Source organism: Vanellus vanellus, assembly GCF_965231255.1.
Source record: "Vanellus vanellus genome assembly, chromosome: 17".
Lineage (NCBI taxonomy): Eukaryota > Metazoa > Chordata > Aves > Charadriiformes > Charadriidae > Vanellus > Vanellus vanellus.
Window position 1 is genome coordinate 6,405,296 of NC_138922.1, and position 21,351 is coordinate 6,426,646.

A 21,351-nucleotide genomic window follows, 5' to 3' on the forward strand; every position below is an offset into this window, starting at 1 on the left:
CCCAGACAGGAGATCGAATTACAGCCTTCCACAATTAAATTACATTCCGAATTTACTCAAATCGTGGAAGTAAAGGATGCCTACCATCAGGGGAAGAGGAAACTACAACCCCCCGGTATCATTTTAATATACCCTTCAACATCTTTACAGGGAGACTCGGCCCTGCAGAAGCCTGAGCTTGAAACAGGAGGCTGGGAAGGGGAGGGAAGAGGAATGCTTTTAATTAGTTCATGTAAATATGCTCTCTGACAAAGCAATCATGCTCTGGGCCAAATGCCAGGCTGCATTCAGGTGTAAAGAGCGGGTTGGGTCAGGCAGGACATCCTATTTGAGATGGAGGTCCTGGCCACCTTAACGAGATGCTCTTCGGTGCAACGCCGAGATTATTCCCCAGACACCAGCTAACGCTCCAGATATTTAAAGACAATGTGACAGTGCTTTCTCCTCACCGTGTGTCTGTCATCAAACACAGAGACTACAGGCGGGGAGGGCTGCAGGCAGAGGTGGTCTCACAGAGCTGATTCTGCTGCTGCCTGCACACCTCTGGGTACCATGGCTTCAGTGCTTCATACGACTAAAACTGAAGGTTTATGCCTTATTATTGGGGGAAAACAGTTACATTTGTATAGCAAAGGCTCCCAGAGGAGGTCGGACACCTCCACTGAGTTTTCTCCTCGCAGCACAGATCCACTTTCCACATTTTTGGCTCTGTTCCTCCTTCTGCAACGGGCTGTACTTTTCCCGTTTTAAAGCAAACAGTTTTATTCTGGAAAGCATCCCCCTCTGCTCTGCACTTCCCAGTTTAACCCCCGTTGCTTTGTGCCCTTCCCAGCAGCTCCCACCCCAGGTTGAGACCCTCTCCCAGACAGGGTACCCCAACTCACCTCCACTTTGCCAGCACAGTCAGGGTACTTGGGGTCCCTGGGCACCTCGCACTGGTCCCTCCTGCCTTCCAGCACTGCAGAAAGATGATTTCACAGAATCACAGAATGGTCAAGGTTGGAAAGGACGTCTGAAGATCATCTAGTCCAACCCCCCTGCCAGAGCAGGGTCACCTATAGCAGATAGGTAATGGGGAGATTGTCATGGGGAATGGTCATGGGAAGAGCTGGGACACGCTGGTGGAGTAGCTGGGATGGGATGGGATGGGATGGGATGGGATGGGATGGGATGGGATGGGATGGGATGGGGCTTCCAGCCCCCAAGCATGTTCATTGGCACCGCAGCTGGGCCAGCAGACAGACCCATGCCACTTGATGGAGCAGGACACCAAGATGTGACTCCTGTTCCTCCAGTCAGGGAAGAAACAGAGGAAACTCCTCAGCTGTGCTTCAATGTCGAGAGCACATTTGCCTTTCCTAAATCCCACCAGGTCTCTTTATAGCACCTCCCTGCTGCTCTCAGCCTGGTCCAGACCCCCTGTCCCACCTACCCATGCTCCTGTTAACCATCCATATGCAGGCTGCAGTCTCTAGGAAGCACTTGACAGCCTTTACGCTGTAAACTTGCAATAAAAATTGTCCTGCTGAGCTGTTGAGAGAAGACTCAACCCCTGGGGCTGGCCCCAGAATAAAGCACAAAAGTGGCTAAAAATGGTAATAGGATCTTTTTTTTTCCCTCTGTGGTTGGGTTAAGAAAAGACAACACTCCTCCTATAAGCCCTCCTTTGCCTGTATTGAAAAAAGCATGAGGTGGAAGAGGCAACAGAAGCATCTTCTACTTGATGATGCCAGCTCAAACCTCGGGAAAGAAGCAGCCGTGTGGAGAAACATCTGGAGAGCCCAGCTGCCTTCCCAACACTGCTGGGGTGGGATGGGAACGTCTCTCCTGGCGCTGGATCCCAGCTCCTGGGCTTTGGATCCAAACCACCACATTTTTCTATCCAGGTGTTTGCGCTGACACTGCTCCTCGTCTTTAATTGTGCATTTAATTCTGTGGCATTTATTTCTGACAGCAATTCAGGTTTGTCACCGTTCTTCCCCCTTGCAGGCATGAGTTTCCCAGGTCTCTCTCCCCTGCAGACTGATCTACCCTGCTCCCGAGTCCTCCTGGGCCAAGTGAGGCAACACTTTTAGGAGAACATTATGGCTGCCAGAGACCACAGAGGGTGGTTCCCTGTGCATCCTCTTTTTCCAGCCGTCCTCTCTATAATAGCAAGATAAGAGTCCCAGAAACACCTGAGAAGGCTCAGACCACACTCAGGACCTCCTCTCCTTCAAAGAGATGGTGCGACCATGTATTGCATCCACACAGAGTTGGACACGACAGCCCTAGGAGGTCTGCTGAAGAGCTTCAGGTGTCCTACTTAGTCCAGACAGGATTTGGGTACCCTCAGATCAGCATCCATTCCCCTCCATTTTTACCAATTTTTTCGTGGTTTGCTTGGCATGATCTCCTTGTTGCAACTGCGTAACACGTAGGAGGTTTGGAGCATGGGGACCCCCGGGGACACTCACCTTTCCCATTCAGGAGGCTGTTCCGGAGAATCTGATCTACTTTTATTGCGATGTCTGAGACGTTTTGAGCTATAGCTTGGATCCTCTCCATCAACCCGGCTGCTGGCTGGAACCTGGGGAAAAAAAAAAAAAAAAAAATAGACCCTGAAACTTCATGCCTCCCAGTGGTGACACTCAAGGGTGCTTATAGCAAATTTGTCATCCTTGGAAGCTGCCAGCAAGTTGAATTTAGCTCCAAGATACAACATGGGAACGCCTGGTCCGGTGTGTACTGGGCAAAGAGGTTTGACTAAAAACCTCTGTAAATCAGTATTCTGCCACTTTTTGCAGTGTGCTGATAAATCTGGGCATTTTACATGGGGAAATGTTAAACAGGCTGGAAAAAATCATTTTTCTTATTTCAGATGTGCTGCGTTTGAAAATCCTCTGCTGTGATTATTGGCCTTGTGGTGCATGGAGGAAGCCGTGCTGGGAAAAAAGGAGAGGAAAAAAAAATCCAAAAATACAGAAAAGGAAGACAAAACTGGGGGAGGACTGAGGATCCAGGACTGGTGGGCCTGGATCAGACTGCAGACAGAGGCAAAACACGCAGGACACATGGATGGCCTGAGCCAGCCCATCCACCGAAGATTTTGGCAAGAGGATTTCCAAGTCCCCCACTGAGGAGCAGAGGTGATGGCTGTGTGGGGACAAGGTGCCGGGGCGAGCACCGGCGACACTGCAGGAGCCGGGGTTGAGCTGGGTATGGCAGCCCCAGCAAAGCCCACAGCCACCTTCCCACTGAGGCTCGAGATCAAATTCCACCGGTTTGAATAGCTGCGGATGCCGTCTATGGAATTAAACCTCGCAATCAATACCATCCCAGCCAAACAGCACCATTACACTCATCTACATAACACATTGTGTAGACGGAACGACAGAGCACCGTAAGGAGGCCGGGGTGTCAATTAAAAACTGGTGAAATATATAAAAGGGCAAGAGAACTCAATCCATCAGCAGCGGTGCCCTGCCAGGCTTGATGAGGAGCACGCTCTCCACCTCCAACGCCTCGCCTGCCATTCCCACCGCAAACAACCACCACGTCTCGATGAGTGCAGCTATCACAGTAAATAATTTCCCTTTCTGCAGCATCTGGGTCATAAGTTTTTCCTCCTGCTGCCGCCGAGATCATTATAATACAAGGAAATGTCATAAGCAGTGAGCAAAACCAAAAGGGCTACCTTGACTACTCCTGGCACAAAAAATATGTGCTGATGTCAGGTCCTTCCTGGCGAAGTTTTATGTTCGTTCTCCAGCAGATCAGTGAACCCGAAGGCTGGGATTTAAAGTACCCCTGTCCTCAAGGCTAAAAAAATCCTAGTTTTATGAACCGATACTGCTTCAGTTGTTGATTTAAAGTCCATTCGCGAGCAGCCCACATTTTTCCTTTTGGCATGGTTTATGACCATCAATATTCAGCCTGCATAACTCCACAGGGAGCCACATATCTTAGGCTTTTAAGGAATAATAATTAAATGCGGAGGACACCATTGCCCCCCAGTAACTTTCAACCTTTGCAGAGAAGAAACCCCAGGTATCCTGCCAGCTACTGTAACCGTGGCAGCAGGGAGGTTGCTCATGAGGCCCTGGGAAAATAAGGGCACAAAAATGTCCTGCGATGAGCTCTGCTTGTCGGCATGGCTCCAAGGGGAGAAAATGCCCCTGGTCTGAGGGCTGCAGAGCTCAGCCAGCCCTGGAAGCTCGCAAACCCCCATTTCTGCAACCCTTTTTTCCACTGGCAAACAGCCATCAAACAACAAGGGTGATGCATAGGCACTCAGTAAACAGGGAACGCTGGGATGGGCAGTTTAGGAGCAAATATCCCAAGGATGCAGTGAATTTAGAGCCAGCGAGCCCAACCTCCTGCTCCAACAACAGGAGGGTGATGTTGGCTTGGTGGAGGTGCTCCTCAGGTTTCTCCATGACTCGTGGCAAGGAGAGAGGATGAACCCTGCTCCCACGCTTCAGAGTGCCTGGATGAGACAGGCTGAGAGAGTTGGGGTTGTTCAGCCTGGAGAAGAGAAGGCTACGGGGAGACCTTAGAGCCCCTTCCAGTACCTAAAGGAACTCTCCCCAGGAGAGCTGGGGAGGGACTTTTTACAAGGGCATGTAGTGATGGGACGAGGGGGAATGGCTTCAAACTGGAAGAGGGGAGATTTAGATTAGATATCAGGAAGAAATTTTTCACTCTGAGGGTGGTGAGCCCCTGGCCCAGGTTGCCCAGAGAAGCTGTGGCTGCCCCATCCCTGGAGGTGTTCAAGGCCAGGTTGGATGGGGCTTGGAGCAACCTGGGCTGGGGGGAGGTGTGGGGGTGGAACTGGATGATCTTCAAGGACCCTTCCAACCTAAACCATTCTATGATTCTATGAGCCCACAATCCAACTTCTGCCTCCTCCCAGAATCTATCCCAATTCTCACTTGGGTCAGCACCCGCTCCCAAACACCCAAATAATTAGGTGAAACCCAAAAGTCAACAGCAGCCTCGGTCCCCATCTCCTCTCTGATGACCTCCAGACCTCAGCTCAGCCAAGGCTGAGCACTGGGCACCCACAAATACGTTCAAACAAAAATCAGGATCATTATCCTAAATAAATGGCTTTCTTCCAGGCTCAGCCTCACAGCCAGCCCAAGTCCTGCCAGAGCTCTGGCCACAGCGGCAGTTTCCACTTGGCAAAAGAACCTATGCCAGCTCACCCAGCGCTTGTAAGCTACAGCTGCTCCTCAAACACAAAGGTTTCAACTCAAAGCCCTTTGATGTAAAATGTATGATCATCACACTCAGACAGCACTTCCAGTTCTCGCAAACAAGGCAGCCGTGTCGCACGGCCTCTGCGAGGCTTTCCCCAAAATGCAGAGGGTTCCTGCAAAGTGACACAAAAACTGTCCACCGTGATTTTTGGCAGATATTAAGAAGATGGAAAACCAGTAGAAAACATACCTCTGAAATAAGGAACCAGGCTCAAATCTCCCACCGCTTGCATGCTCATCATCCTTACTGGTCAAACTAGTTTTCTCTAAATCCCCATGATTTTGAGTGAGGGATTTCATGCTTGGGATGAAGAGCCGTGCTCCCACGCCGGGAGCGCTGATGGGCCCCAGCGTTAGCACTAACACGGGCAGCACTGAGTCAGCCTCAGTAGTTTTATGTGCTGGGCAACAAGGCTATCACTTGAGCAGCAAATCTCGTTTAACATATTAAAGAGATGACAAGAAGGTTAAGCACAAGTCACATCACCCATCATTACAGTGATTTCTCACCTGGGCAGAGGATAAGAAAATAAGACATTTAAAGCAAAACCTCAAATGCAAAAAGGTTTTCGGTAGCCTTATTCTTAATAACTAGAGACACTGGGAAGGACAAGGCGAGTGGCTTATTCTGCACAGTACCAGTGAAGCAGAAGGGGAATATCCCACCGCGTGTCTCCATCCGAGCTGGGATGCCAGCACAGCCTCTGCCAGCCCAGCAGAAAGAAGAACTCACTTCCAGTGCTACCACTGCACAGGGAGCAGCAACGGGCTTTTTTATTTTTTCCTTGTTGCTTTTTACATTTTTCTATAGCAACAATATAAATGCCACCAAAATGCGCTGGGGCTGTGCCAGCTATTGAAACTATAGTAAATTACTATGGGTTTTCTAGAACAAATTTTTCCCTGGGACCTTAAAACCGTTTACTACAGCAAATACAGTACTTTTACTTCTAACCATCAATATTGATTTCGTCTTTATTATTTTCAGATTTATATTTCCCCGTGTTGATTAAGATTCAGATCACACTGGGCCTTATAATGCACTGTATACAGTATTCATCTCATTTCAAAAACTGCTATTAAGATGTATCTTTCCCCACTGGCAGATCATTTGCCATATAATATAGCTGGAGGTTGAGTTTTCCTTTACTTTTTTATGCATTAATTTGGTTCCCTTCACTTCGTCTCTTGTCCCCAACCCCGCAGCAGCAGCTCAGATTCAGCCTGTTTATCCCTTTACAAGGCACTGTATTTTTATTGCCTTTTCTAAAAGTGGCATTATGAAAAGATGAATCTCTTTCTATTTGTGTGTTGTCTTCATAATACAAGCCCTAAACATATTTGCTTGCTCATCTGATATTTCTTGCTATTAACTGGTGAAAGCAGTGACTTTGGGAAGACCGATACAGATGGAGAAAAGCAGATATTTTGAAGATAATACATCAACAAATGCAACACTCACACAGAGCAGTTTACCAAAGGATTTCAACTTGCTCATTATGATATCTGCACTGTCTTTTGCCTCTTTAAAGATTTTTTTGCCCAAAAACCCAAGGCAGAGCAGAAGGCAGCTGGGACGGGTGCCCAGGACTGGTGCTGGGCTCTCACTGCTTCCCCGCTCCGGGGACACCACTCACCCCCAGACATCCAGCCCCACAACAGCCTCACTCTGCAGGACAGGGAGCTGAAATCGCAGAGGCAGCACAGATGGATAACCCTTCCCAGGAATGGGAAAAGGGCCTTTCCCGTCCTCCTGGCTCCTGATGCAGCTTTTGTGGTGCTGCCTGTTAAAATAGCTGGGGTATCTCCTGGAGAAACAAAAGAATCCCTAGGGTATCTCCAATGGTCTCAGGCTCCTCTCCCCATCCATCCATCCATCCATCCATCCATCCATCCATCCATCCATCCATCCATCCATCTTTCTACCCTGGTGGTACAAGCTCAAAGTCACCCAACAGCCAGTAAGGGACAAGCCAAGGGGTCCCCGGGGATGTGGGGTAAAACCCTCCTCTCCAAGTGCTAGATAACTAAAAAAGGTGATTTAAATCACTGAGAAGGCAGAGCAATTAAGAGCTTTGCTCCTCTGGTGTAAAAAAAACCAAGTAAACCTCATCGGTGCTGAAAGCAAATCTTTTTTGGGGGGATTCATGCCCTTGTGCTTATCTCTGCATCCTCTCCGAGGTGGCTGGTACCCAAAAGGCTGGGAGCCAGGGCTGCCCATGGGGAAAAGAGCAAGGACACGAACGGGTTACCAGGTGGCTGATGCTCTCCCTAAATTTGTGTCACGATCCCCTGACACCGATGGTCCCAAAGGGAGGTGTAACGGGAGAGGCAGCGGTGGCTGGGGGGGGTGCTCCGCTCATGAGGCTCAGCTGCATGGTTTGTGTTTATTTGACTTGTAATCCTGGTTTTAATCCTCATAACACTGGTGCTGGAGCTATTACCCTCAGCTTGGATAAATGATCTTGGCTTGGCTTGAGCTGGTGGTCCACGCGGTGGGGGGCAGCACACGGGGCGCCGTGATGGGGAGCGCAGGGAGGGTGTCGTACCCTGCTCCGCTCGGGAAAAGCTCAGACCCACAGAGAGCAGAGCAAAAGCCCTGGTTGCTGTCAACTTGGCAGAAATTTATAGCAACATTAGGAGGAATAAAAAAGCATTGGTGTAAGGCAGGGGCTGAGGCACAGGATGTTCAAGGGCTGGATGTTCAAGGGTAAAGTTCCTTCTACTCATCATGCCACCGATGCTACCTGGAGTAAGTGGGTTGCCTTAATGACACATCAAGCTCAAATAAGAAAATCTAATCGTCCAGGAATCGTAGAAGTGATCACAAATTGGCCCGAAGGCAAGACCTTTGGAATGTCACCAGAGGAGGTGGTGACTCGTGCTGAGGAAGCTCCACCATATCATGAACTCTCAGCTAATGAGAACCAGCATGCTCTGGTTACTGATGGGTCTTCTCGTATTGTAGAAAAGCATCAAAGGTGGAATGCTGCTGTGTGGAGTCCTACAGGACGAGTCGCAGAAGCTGCTGAAGGACAAGGTGAAGGGAGTCGATCTGCAGAGGTAAAAGCCACCCAGCTGGCTTTAGATGTTGCCGAACAAGAAAAGTGGCCAAGACTCTCTCTCTCCCCTGACTCCTGGATGGTGGCAAATGCTCTGGGGGGGTGGTTAAAGCAGTGGAAGCAGAGCAACTGGCAGCCCTGTCCTGCCGGCTGGGCCCGTACTCTGTGTCCGTCAGGGCTCTGGTTGCCGGGGGCAGCTGTGAGGCGCTGAGGCAGTGGGGGGCTGTTTGGCGGCCGTGCCGGTGATGCGCTCTGGCGCTTGTGACATCAGAGGGGCCACGTCACAATGGGGGCAGCTATCAAAGGCGCCCGCAGGCAGCGCTGCCCCAGCACAGCCAGAGCCAGAGGTGAGTGCGCAGGCGGCGGGAGGCTGGGCCGGAGCGGGGCCCGGGCAGAACGGCGGCCCCCGGGGGGTGGGTTCTCATCCTGCATCAAGGGCCCAGACGCTGGCGGGAGCGCCTGGGGCCGGGCACGCTGCCACCGCCACCGCCGGGGCTGGGCGCGGGCCTTGCTGCCCCCCAGCTGCCTCGGCCCCTCTCCTGCCTGCCCCCAGCGCCCTGCGGCTGCCGGCCCCGCTCCCCCGCCACCACCTTCTGCCCTCCCAGCCCCACTCAACTCCTCCTCTCTCTCCTCCCACAGGCCATGGCTGATACAACCTTCCTCACCTTGCTCGTGAAAAGCATCCTCCAGCTCCTGCACGTGGTCTGCCAGGAGCTGGGTGAGGCCACCTGCGGGCACGTGCAGCAGTACGCGCAGCACCTGAGCCAGCCCATGACTCGGCTGCTGCAGGACATGGAGCAGAGCGCCGCGGCCTGGGGAGACCTGCTCTTCGCTGCCTTGCAGCACTGGCAGGTCTGGGCGCTTGTGGGAGTCCTCGTCCTGATCTTCAGGCTCTGCCGGCGCCTCAGCAAAAGGAGCCGCCAGCCAGCCAGCCGCGCTGCAGAGGAGAGCTCCAGCACCAGCACAGAGAGCGGCAACGAACAGTGTGAAGGAGAAGGTCCCGGCGACTATGAGAGGCGCGTGTTTGGGAGGTTTGCAAAGCGCTTCCGGTCATCAGTGCAGAGCCGCATGGTGGAAGAGCTGGTGGGCGACCTCCTGGCTGTCTTGCAAGAGCGTTTGTCCAACAGCTTCTTCCCGGTCCTGCAGCCAGCCATCGGGGTGGGCAGCGCCTTCGAAGGTTGGAGTCCCCGTGGCTGTGATGATGTGTACCGCCTGCTTGTGCCCCTGAAGCCCCCCCGTGGGCACATCTTCCACCTGGAGCTGGGCACTGCGGCGGAGACGCCAGCAAAGCACTCCCGCATCCGCGTGGTGCTGCCGCGTACCTGCAGGAGGGATCAGCTGGTGAAGAGCACGCCATTCTACCTCCACCATCCCCAGGAAAAGGAGCTGAGGAGAAATCCAGCTGCCAGCCTCCTCAGCACCCTCTGCACCGGCCACTACCTGGATGTGCACAAAACCGCCCAGTGGTTGCAGAACCTGGTGAGCTCGGCCTGGGAGGAGATTCCTCAGTCACAGCACTACAGCATGAAGGTGCTGCCTTCCAGACGCTCCTGCAAGCTGCAGCTGACGAATGCCTCCGGGAAAAGCCTCCTCCTTGACATCGTGTTTGGCGTGCAGCAAGGCAACTCGGACATCTTCCTGAGCAGCCAGGAGACTACAGAGGCCACCCTCACCCACAGCACAATGTGGGCAGAGAGCTACGCGGTGGCAGAGGTGAAGTTCTTCAGGCGTGTGGCCAGGCAGGCCCCGCATGACACCTCCCACCTCCAATGCCTCCAGGTCTTTGCCACTATCCTGCTGGGCACCAGCTTTTCCACCTCTACCTTCAAGACCGTTGCCATGCACCTCCTCAACACCTTACCCGTGTCAAGCTGGAGCAGGAGGGAATTCCTTATGCGGCTGCAGGATATCCTGTGGTACCTGCGCGGCTGCCTGCAAGACAAACGCCTCGACCACTTCTTCTTTGCTAATGAGAACATGCCCGAGGACATCGTCTTGCCCCAAGCCCTCCAAAGAGTGGAGCCACTCAACCTGTTCCAGCACCTGCTGCACGACCCGGCCGCCCACGACAAGGCAATGCGTGAGGCTGAGGAGCTGCAAGATCGGCTCACAAGCCTGCTCTTCTCTGGATACTGAAAGAGCTCCTCACGCACCGAGCTCTCTTAGTGTCCCCCAGGAGCTGGTGCTGTGGAACTGAGCACGCTGGGCACACACAACACGCGACTCCATCGGCACTGGGAACTGCTGCCACATCTTTCCTCTGCAGCAGAACCGCACTCTGGGGAGTGGGACGCGATGCAACTGCAGTCCCTTGCAAGGAGCCTTGCGACAGAGACTCCTGTTGCCACCGCCCTGTCCCTCACAGAGCTTTATCCTGTACATAGATGTCAATAAATCGTTTGTTTCACACACAAATGCCGCGTCTGTGCATGTGCGGGCATCAGTTTTGGGGGGAAGGCGGGCATAGGGTGCTGAGCGCTTGGCTGCCCCAGAGTGGGGGAGCATTTTGCCAAAGAGCTGATGCCGGTGGGCTCTGCTTTCACTGATTCTGGAGCTGAGGCTCCCACCTGACTCTGCTCCTGCACTGGCAATGGCAATCACTTGTCCCTCTCCACAGCTCTGCACATTGCCTGGGTGGCTCCGTAGGTAGGGAGCCTGCAGTGGCTTTCTTGGGAGCCCTACACAAAGCACGCCTCGGGAGCCCGACAGCCCTTGGGTGACCCCCGTGAGGTGGCTAGGATGCTGCCCAAGCAGGGAGCCCTGTGCACAGGGAGCGAGTGCCACGACTGCCGAGCAGGGCTCTGCCTCCTGTACGAGCACCGGGCTCATTCTCCATACCCTCGCTGGACCTGCACAAACTTCACCCGGCACACATCATGTGCGCAGCGTGGTTCAAGAAAGCTTTGGAGATGTCTCCGATTCAAGGAACGCACTTGCACCGTCCAGGCCACCTTTAGGAGAAGCAGTGGCCTGATGGCAGCTGCGTGGCAGGAGACGTGCACTCATACCTCTCTTTAGGACACCTCCAGTGGAAACCCAGTGACCCTATATGGGCAAAGACTTGCAAGATCTTCAAGAATTGTCCCCTCAAAAAAGCTGCCTCTGTTTGAGGGCTAAAGCAGCCCAACAAGCACCCACTGCCCATCAGCCCAAGGGACGTGGCTTCTCCGGGCTCTCCCAGGGCCCTGCCACTCTTGCCTTCTCTTGCAGCAGGCCCAGTCGCGGACACTTTCTGCTCCCTGTCTCTCCTGGCACCCAGCTCACAGCTGCCAATAACCTCTCCTCCAAGACCAAGGCGAGAGCAAAGTGCCAGCTCCTCTCAGTAGCACCATACAGGGGGTAGCGGGAGGTGCAGCAAGTCACTGAGTGTCCGCCAAAGCCATCACTGCCCGAGTTACACCGCCAATGCGCCTTCTAGAGTAGTGGCCACGCACCCACATTGCAGCTGCTGAGAAAAAAAGCCTCCTACTCGAGACAAAAACCACCCTCTGACTCAAGTCCAATCGAACCCACCCTGAGATTTCCTGTGTCTTTGCCTCTGCAACTATGGAGAGGACATGAGGAAGTGGGAGAACTGGAAGGCTGCTCAGACCTATGGCAGGCGATGCTACGGACCAGGTAGGAACTCTGCTGCTAATCGTAGGTGCTGTGGTCAACGTTTGAGGTGCCCTGCCTCCAGCCAGGAGGAGAGGGACAACCGCATTTATTGGACTGTGTGGATTCGATGGCCTGGCACGTCAGAGCCACAAAAGTATAAAGCCCTGGTGGACACTGGTGCCCAGTGTAAAGATCAGCAGATGCCAGTTGCTACCGCCACGGTGCATCGATGGCAGTATCGCGCCAACCGGGACTCCCTGATTCCCATCCATAACCTGATTCGACGGCTAGAGAGCCAAGGAGCGATCAGCAAAACTCGCTCACCCTCGCTGCTTTGCTGCCCCCAGCATGGGCTCTGCCAGGTCCTGCAGCTCCTCGGTGCCTGTCCTGGCATCAAACAAGGACGGGGATGCTGCACCCGGCTTCGCAACCTCCTCGAGAACCACTTATAAGAAGGCCGTACAACTGAGAGGTGGGTTGATGTTTCACAGGCAGCTCCAGCCAGTCAATTGGATAAAAACTTAAAAATAAATACAAAATATTTTTTAAATCCCAGAACAGCCTATGCTTCCAATACCATTTCTGGTATCTCTGCATACTGCAGCCTTTTCCATTACACCGCAGGGCTGAGACAAACAGCTCGGTCTCCTCTCCGTGAACACCTGAATGAAGATCTGAGTTTGCTCTGGCCATGTTTGTGCTCATTGGGAATTCACCCTGGGCAAATATCCCAGAGGACGTGTTTCAGGATGGGAACGTTCCTTGAGAACTCATCCGAAGCAAATATCGGATGACATGTGGGCAGAGCCCTGCCTGAACCCCTCCAACTTACGGAATAAATCGCGTAATAAATATTGGAGCATTTGACTCACTCGAGTACTTGCATTTATTTTAATTTCAGTACACTGGGGGTGACGTTTCTCACACAAATGCGTTTAGAGGATCAGACCCTGCGCTAACCCAAAGCCCAGGGGAGAACGCTGCCATTTTAGCGAGCTGGCAATAAATTTCATGAAAAACATGATGAAAACCAACTTCCCAGTCCAAGCCAGTATCTCCCCAACATAGGCCACCAACGTATAACCAAGATTAAAATATTTTACGAATGCTATGAAGTGCTGCGAGCTCCTCCCCAAGCGGAACACGAAGCCGAAGCCACAAGCCCAAACCTTCGCTTTGCTCCCGAGTCCCAGAGCAGCACCGAGCCGAGCCGAGCCGTACACCCCGGCAGCAGCGGGTTTTAGTTATGTGAACACGAAGGGTCACGGACCAGAGGGTTACAGGATCGGTCACTTTGATATATGTTAATCTTCACTTTATTGGGGGATAAATCAGATCTATTTGCTGATGTGCTTGAGCAGCCTGATGCAGGCTGCGAGAAACCACCTTCGGTGAGACATTGCCAGCCTCGGCTCTCCCAACTAAGAGGGACCTGCCAAAAAATTAGACCAAAAATACCCGGGTTTGACCACAATCCCCAGGGCAGGGGATCCCCTGGACGAGACGCTCTCTGGAGCTCGTACTTTCCTACAGCCCTCAGCCCCACATTTTCTCTGCCAGGCCTTCCATGGGAGTCCTACAGGACGAGTCGCAGAAGCTGCTGAAGGACAAGGTGAAGGGAGTCGATCTGCAGAGGTAAAAGCCACCCAGCTGGCTTTAGATGTTGCCGAACAAGAAAAGTGGCCAAGACTCTCTCTCTCCCCTGACTCCTGGATGGTGGCAAATGCTCTGGGGGGGTGGTTAAAGCAGTGGAAGCAGAGCAACTGGCAGCCCTGTCCTGCCGGCTGGGCCCGTACTCTGTGTCCGTCAGGGCTCTGGTTGCCGGGGGCAGCTGTGAGGCGCTGAGGCAGTGGGGGGCTGTTTGGCGGCCGTGCCGGTGATGCGCTCTGGCGCTTGTGACATCAGAGGGGCCGCGTCACAATGGGGGCAGCTATCAAAGGCGCCCGCAGGCAGCGCTGCCCCAGCACAGCCAGAGCCAGAGGTGAGTGCGCAGGCGGCGGGAGGCTGGGCCGGAGCGGGGCCCGGGCAGAACGGCGGCCCCCGGGGGGTGGGTTCTCATCCTGCATCAAGGGCCCAGACGCTGGCGGGAGCGCCTGGGGCCGGGCACGCTGCCACCACCGCCGGGGCTGGGCACGGGCCTTGCTGCCCCCCAGCTGCCTCGGCCCCTCTCCTGCCTGCCCCCAGCGCCCTGCGGCTGCCGGCCCCGCTCCCCCGCCACCACCTTCTGCCCTCCCAGCCCCACTCAACTCCTCCTCTCTCTCCTCCCACAGGCCATGGCTGATACAACCTTCCTCACCTTGCTCGTGAAAAGCATCCTCCAGCTCCTGCACGTGGTCTGCCAGGAGCTGGGTGAGGCCACCTGCGGGCACGTGCAGCAGTACGCGCAGCACCTGAGCCAGCCCATGACTCGGCTGCTGCAGGACATGGAGCAGAGCGCCGCGGCCTGGGGAGACCTGCTCTTCGCTGCCTTGCAGCACTGGCAGGTCTGGGCGCTTGTGGGAGTCCTCGTCCTGATCTTCAGGCTCTGCCGGCGCCTCAGCAAAAGGAGCCGCCAGCCAGCCAGCCGCGCTGCAGAGGAGAGCTCCAGCACCAGCACAGAGAGCGGCAACGAACAGTGTGAAGGAGAAGGTCCCGGCGACTATGAGAGTCGCGTGTTTGGGAGGTTTGCAAAGCGCTTCCGGTCATCAGTGCAGAGCCGCATGGTGGAAGAGCTGGTGGGCGACCTCCTGGCTGTCTTGCAAGAGCGTTTGTCCAACAGCTTCTTCCCGGTCCTGCAGCCAGCCATCGGGGTGGGCAGCGCCTTCGAAGGTTGGAGTCCCCGTGGCTGTGATGATGTGTACCGCCTGCTTGTGCCCCTGAAGCCCCCCCGTGGGCACATCTTCCACCTGGAGCTGGGCACTGCGGCGGAGACGCCAGCAAAGCACTCCCGCATCCGCGTGGTGCTGCCGCGTACCTGCAGGAGGGATCAGCTGGTGAAGAGCACGCCATTCTACCTCCACCACCCCCAGGAAAAGGAGCTGAGGAGAAATCCAGCTGCCAGCCTCCTCAGCACCCTCTGCACCGGCTACTACCTGGATGTGCACAAAACCGCCCAGTGGTTGCAGAACCTGGTGAGCTCGGCCTGGGAGGAGATTCCTCAGTCACAGCACTACAGCATGAAGGTGCTGCCTTCCAGACGCTCCTGCAAGCTGCAGCTGACGAATGCCTCCGGGAAAAGCCTCCTCCTTGACATCGTGTTTGGCGTGCAGCAAGGCAACTCGGACATCTTCCTGAGCAGCCAGGAGACTACAGAGGCCACCCTCACCCACAGCACAATGTGGGCAGAGAGCTACGCGGTGGCAGAGGTGAAGTTCTTCAGGCGTGTGGCCAGGCAGGCCCCGCATGCATGACACCTCCCACCTCCAATGCCTCCAGGTCTTTGCCACTATCCTGCTGGGCACCAGCTTTTCCACCTCTACCTTCAAGACCGTTGCCATGCACCTCCTCAACACCTTACCCGTGTCAAGCTGGAGCAGGAGGGAATTCCTTATGCGGCTGCAGGATATCCTGTGGTACCTGCGCGGCTGCCTGCAAGACAAACGCCTCGACCACTTCTTCTTTGCTAATGAGAACATGCCCGAGGACATCGTCTTGCCCCAAGCCCTCCAAAGAGTGGAGCCACTCAACCTGTTCCAGCACCTGCTGCACGACCCGGCCGCCCACGACAAGGCAATGCGTGAGGCTGAGGAGCTGCAAGATCGGCTCACAAGCCTGCTCTTCTCTGGATACTGAAAGAGCTCTCTTAGTGTCCCCCAGGAGCTGGTGCTGTGGAACTGAGCACGCTGGGCACGCACAACACACGAATCCATCGGCACTGGGAACTGCTGCCACATCTTTCCTCTGCAGCAGAACCGCACTCTGGGGAGTGGGACGCGATGCAGCTGCAGTCCCTTGCAAGGAGCCTTGCGACAGAGACTCCTGTTGCCACCGCCCTGTCCCTCACAGAGCTTTATCCTGTACATAGAGGTCAATAAATCGTTTGTTTCACACACAAATGCCGCGTCTGTGCACGTGCGGGCATCAGTTTTGGGGGGAAGGCGGGCATAGGGTGCTGAGCGCTCGGCTGCCCCAGAGTGGGGGAGCGTTTTGCCAAAGAGCTGATGCCGGTGGGCTCTGCTTTCACTGATTCTGGAGCTGAGGCTCCCACCTGACTCTGCTCCTGCACTGGCAATGGCAATCACTTGTCCCTCTCCACAGCTCTGCACATTGCCTGGGTGGCTCCGTAGGTAGGGAGCCTGCAGCGGCTTTCTTGGGAGCCCTACACAAAGCACGCCTTGGGAGCCTGACAGCCCTTGGGTGACCCCCGTGAGGTGGCTAGGACGCTGCCCAAGCAGGGAGCCCTGTGCACAGGGAGCGAGTGCCACGACTGCCGAGCAGGGCTCTGCCTCCTGTACGAGTACCGGGCTCATTCTCCATACCCTCGCTGGACCTGCACAAACTTCACCCGGCACACATCATGTGCGCAGCGAGGTTCAAGAAAGCTTTGGAGATGTCTCCGATTCAAGGAACGCACTTGCACCGTCCAGGCCACCTTTAGGAGAAGCAGTGGCCTGATGGCAGCTGCGTGGCAGGAGACGTGCACTCCCCAGTGACCCTATATGGGCAAAGACTTGCAAGATCTTCAAGAATTGTCCCCTCAAAAAAGCTGCCTCTGTTTGAGGGCTAAAGCAGCCCAACAAGCACCCACTGCCCATCAGCCCAAGGGACGTGGCTTCTCCGGGCTCTCCCAGGGCCCTGCCACTCTTGCCTTCTCTTGCAGCAGGCCCAGTCGCGGACACTTTCTGCTCCCTGTCTCTCCTGGCACCCAGCTCACAGCTGCCAATAACCTCTCCTCCAAGACCAAGGCGAGAGCAAAGTGCCAGCTCCTCTCAGTAGCACCATACAGGGGGTAGCGGGAGGTGCAGCAAGTCACTGAGTGTCTGCCAGAGCCATCACTGCCCGAGTTACACCGCCAATGCGCCTTCTAGAGTAGTGGCCACGCACCCACATTGCAGCTGCTGAGAAAAAAAAGCCTCCTACTCGAGACAAAAACCACCCTCTGACTCAAGTCCAATCGAACCCGCCCTGAGATTTCCTGTGTCTTTGCCTCTGCAACTATGGAGAGGACATGAGGAAGTGGGAGAACTGGAAGGCTGCTCAGACCTATGGCAGGCGATGCTACGGACCAGGTAGGAACTCTGCTGCTAATCGTAGGTGCTGTGGTCAACGTTTGAGGTGCCCTGCCTCCAGCCAGGAGGAGAGGGACAACCGCATTTATTGGACTGTGTGGATTCAATGGCCTGGCACGTCAAAGCCACAAAAGTATAAAGCCCTGGTGGACACTGGTGCCCAGTGTAAAGATCAGCAGATGCCAGTTGCTACCGCCACGGTGCATCGATGGCAGTATCGCGCCAACCGGGACTCCCTGATTCCCATCCATAACCTGATTCGACGGCTAGAGAGCCAAGGAGCGATCAGCAAAACTCGCTCACCCTCGCTGCTTTGCTGCCCCCAGCATGGGCTCTGCCAGGTCCTGCAGCTCCTCGGTGCCTGTCCTGGCATCAAACAAGGACGGGGATGCTGCACCCGGCTTCGCAACCTCCTCGAGAACCACTTATAAGAAGGCCGTACAACTGAGAGGTGGGTTGATGTTTCACAGGCAGCTCCAGCCAGTCAATTGGATAAAAACTTAAAAATAAATACAAAATATTTTTTAAATCCCAGAACAGCCTATGCTTCCAATACCATTTCTGGTATCTCTGCATACTGCAGCCTTTTCCATTACACCGCAGGGCTGAGACAAACAGCTCGGTCTCCTCTCCGTGAACACCTGAATGAAGATCTGAGTTTGCTCTGGCCATGTTTGTGCTCATTGGGAATTCACCCTGGGCAAATATCCCAGAGGACGTGTTTCAGGATGGGAACGTTCCTTGAGAACTCATCCGAAGCAAATATCGGATGACATGTGGGCAGAGCCCTGCCTGAACCCCTCCAACTTACGGAATAAATCGCGTAATAAGTATTGGAGCATTTGACTCACTCGAGTACTTGCATTTATTTTAATTTCAGTACACTGGGGGTGACGTTTCTCACACAAATGCGTTTAGAGGATCAGACCCTGCGCTAACCCAAAGCCCAGGGGAGAACGCTGCCATTTTAGTGAGCTGGCAATAAATTTCATGAAAAACATGATGAAAACCAACTTCCCAGTCCAAGCCAGTATCTCCCCAACATAGGCCACCAACGTATAACCAAGATTAAAATATTTTACGAATGCTATGAAGTGCTGCGAGCTCCTCCCCAAGCGGAACACGAAGCCGAAGCCACAAGCCCAAACCTTCGCTTTGCTCCCGAGTCCCAGAGCAGCACCGAGCCGAGCCGAGCCGTACACCCCGGCAGCAGCGGGTTTTAGTTATGTGAACACGAAGGGTCACGGACCAGAGGGTTACAGGATCGGTCACTTTGATATAAGTTAATCTTCACTTTATTGGGGGATAAATCAGATCTATTTGCTGATGTGCTTGAGCAGCCTGATGCAGGCTGCGAGAAACCACCTTCGGTGAGACATTGCCAGCCTCGGCTCTCCCAACTAAGAGGGACCTGCCAATAAATTAGACCAAAAATACCCGGGTTTGACCACAATCCCCAGGGCAGGGGATCCCCTGGACGAGACGCTCTCTGGAGCTCGTACTTTCCTACAGCCCTCAGCCCCACATTTTCTCTGCCAGGCCTTCCATGGGAGTCCTACAGGACGAGTCGCAGAAGCTGCTGAAGGACAAGGTGAAGGGAGTCGATCTGCAGAGGTAAAAGCCACCCAGCTGGCTTTAGATGTTGCCGAACAAGAAAAGTGGCCAAGACTCTCTCTCGCCCCTGACTCCTGGATGGTGGCAAATGCTCTGGGGGGGTGGTTAAAGCAGTGGAAGCAGAGCAACTGGCAGCCCTGTCCTGCCGGCTGGGCCCGTACTCTGTGTCCATCAGGGCTCTGGTTGCCGGGGGCAGCTGTGAGGCGCTGAGGCAGTGGGGGGCTGTTTGGCGGCCGTGCCGGTGATGCGCTCTGGCGCTTGTGACATCAGAGGGGCCGCGTCACAATGGGGGCAGCTATCAAAGGCGCCCGCAGGCAGCGCTGCCCCAGCACAGCCAGAGCCAGAGGTGAGTGCGCAGGCGGCGGGAGGCTGGGCCGGAGTGGGGCCCGGGCAGAACGGCGGCCCCCGGGGGGTGGGTTCTCATCCTGCATCAAGGGCCCAGACGCTGCCGGGAGCGCCTGGGGCCGGGCACGCTGCCACCACCGCCGGGGCTGGGCACGGGCCTTGCTGCCCCCCAGCTGCCTCGGCCCCTCTCCTGCCTGCCCCCAGCGCCCTGCGGCTGCCGGCCCCGCTCCCCCGCCACCACCTTCTGCCCTCCCAGCCCCACTCAACTCCTCCTCTCTCTCCTCCCACAGGCCATGGCTGATACAACCTTCCTCACCTTGCTCGTGAAAAGCATCCTCCAGCTCCTGCACGTGGTCTGCCAGGAGCTGGGTGAGGCCACCTGCGGGCACGTGCAGCAGTACGCGCAGCACCTGAGCCAGCCCATGACTCGGCTGCTGCAGGACATGGAGCAGAGCGCCGCGGCCTGGGGAGACCTGCTCTTCGCTGCCTTGCAGCACTGGCAGGTCTGGGCGCTTGTGGGAGTCCTCGTCCTGATCTTCAGGCTCTGCCGGCGCCTCAGCAAAAGGAGCCGCCAGCCAGCCAGCCGCGCTGCAGAGGAGAGCTCCAGCACCAGCACAGAGAGCGGCAACGAACAGTGTGAAGGAGAAGGTCCCGGCGACTATGAGAGGCGCGTGTTTGGGAGGTTTGCAAAGCGCTTCCGGTCATCAGTGCAGAGCCGCATGGTGGAAGAGCTGGTGGGCGACCTCCTGGCTGTCTTGCAAGAGCGTTTGTCCAACAGCTTCTTCCCGGTCCTGCAGCCAGCCATCGGGGTGGGCAGCGCCTTCGAAGGTTGGAGTCCCCGTGGCTGTGATGATGTGTACCGCCTGCTTGTGCCCCTGAAGCCCCCCCGTGGGCACATCTTCCACCTGGAGCTGGGCACTGCGGCGGAGACGCCAGCAAAGCACTCCCGCATCCGCGTGGTGCTGCCGCGTACCTGCAGGAGGGATCAGCTGGTGAAGAGCACGCCATTCTACCTCCACCACCCCCAGGAAAAGGAGCTGAGGAGAAATCCAGCTGCCAGCCTCCTCAGCACCCTCTGCACCGGCTACTACCTGGATGTGCACAAAACCGCCCAGTGGTTGCAGAACCTGGTGAGCTCGGCCTGGGAGGAGATTCCTCAGTCACAGCACTACAGCATGAAGGTGCTGCCTTCCAGACGCTCCTGCAAGCTGCAGCTGACGAATGCCTCCGGGAAAAGCCTCCTCCTTGACATCGTGTTTGGCGTGCAGCAAGGCAACTCGGACATCTTCCTGAGCAGCCAGGAGACTACAGAGGCCATCCTCACCCACAGCACAATGTGGGCAGAGAGCTACGCGGTGGCAGAGGTGAAGTTCTTCAGGCGTGTGGCCAGGCAGGCCCCGCATGACACCTCCCACCTCCAATGCCTCCAGGTCTTTGCCACTATCCTGCTGGGCACCAGCTTTTCCACCTCTACCTTCAAGACCGTTGCCATGCACCTCCTCAACACCTTACCCGTGTCAAGCTGGAGCAGGAGGGAATTCCTTATGCGGCTGCAGGATATCCTGTGGTACCTGCGCGGCTGCCTGCAAGACAAACGCCTCGACCACTTCTTCTTTGCTAATGAGAACATGCCCGAGGACATCGTCTTGCCCCAAGCCCTCCAAAGAGTGGAGCCACTCAACCTGTTCCAGCACCTGCTGCACGACCCGGCCGCCCACGACAAGGCAATGCGTGAGGCTGAGGAGCTGCAAGATCGGCTCACAAGCCTGCTCTTCTCTGGATACTGAAAGAGCTCCTCACGCACCGAGCTCTCTTAGTGTCCCCCAGGAGCTGGTGCTGTGGAACTGAGCACGCTGGGCACACACAACACGCGACTCCATCGGCACTGGGAACTGCTGCCACACCTTTCCTCTGCAGCAGAACCGCACTCTGGGGAGTGGGACGCGATGCAACTGCAGTCCCTTGCAAGGAGCCTTGCGACAGAGACTCCTGTTGCCACCGCCCTGTCCCTCACAGAGCTTTATCCTGTACATAGAGGTCAATAAATCGTTTGTTTCACACACAAATGCCGCGTCTGTGCATGTGCGGGCATCAGTTTTGGGGGGAAGGCGGGCATAGGGTGCTGAGCGCTCGGCTGCCCCAGAGTGGGGGAGCGTTTTGCCAAAGAGCTGATGCCGGTGGGCTCTGCTTTCACTGATTCTGGAGCTGAGGCTCCCACCTGACTCTGCTCCTGCACTGGCAATGGCAATCACTTGTCCCTCTCCACAGCTCTGCACATTGCCT

The 21,351-nt window shown here is 55.4% G+C and overlaps 4 protein-coding genes across 5 annotated transcripts in view; 3 read left to right on the plus strand and 1 right to left on the minus strand.

The window, feature by feature from the left end:
- Positions 1-21,351, minus strand: part of MGAT5B (alpha-1,6-mannosylglycoprotein 6-beta-N-acetylglucosaminyltransferase B) — a gene marked incomplete at both ends in the record, with an annotated part of 89,692 nt that overhangs the window by 30,868 nt on the left and 37,473 nt on the right. For both annotated transcript variants that reach the window (XM_082492367.1, XM_082492366.1), the window contains 2 exons: positions 885-958; positions 2,457-2,569. In XM_082492367.1, the coding sequence (XP_082348493.1) occupies positions 885-958; positions 2,457-2,569 (187 nt within the window). The remainder of the gene's footprint in view (positions 1-884; positions 959-2,456; positions 2,570-21,351) is intronic.
- On the plus strand, positions 9,374-11,728 carry LOC309678916 (inositol 1,4,5-trisphosphate receptor-interacting protein-like 1; the record flags this gene model as incomplete). The annotated part of the gene is made up of 4 exons (XM_082492115.1): positions 9,374-9,510; positions 9,634-9,835; positions 10,253-10,385; positions 11,724-11,728. The coding sequence occupies 4 exons, from the start codon at positions 9,374-9,376 to the stop codon at positions 11,726-11,728; spliced, it is 477 nt and encodes a 158-aa protein (XP_082348241.1).
- Positions 12,251-15,673, plus strand: LOC309679047 (inositol 1,4,5-trisphosphate receptor-interacting protein-like 1; the record flags this gene model as incomplete). Its single annotated transcript, XM_082492277.1, is given in 3 exon segments — positions 12,251-12,374; positions 14,477-15,282; positions 15,284-15,673. Coding segments are annotated over 3 exon segments (1,320 nt in total).
- LOC309679048 (inositol 1,4,5-trisphosphate receptor-interacting protein-like 1) lies at positions 17,437-20,855 on the plus strand (the record flags this gene model as incomplete). The annotated part of the gene is made up of 2 exons (XM_082492278.1): positions 17,437-17,560; positions 19,663-20,855. 2 exons carry the CDS (start codon positions 17,437-17,439, stop codon positions 20,853-20,855), a joined length of 1,317 nt encoding a protein of 438 aa, XP_082348404.1.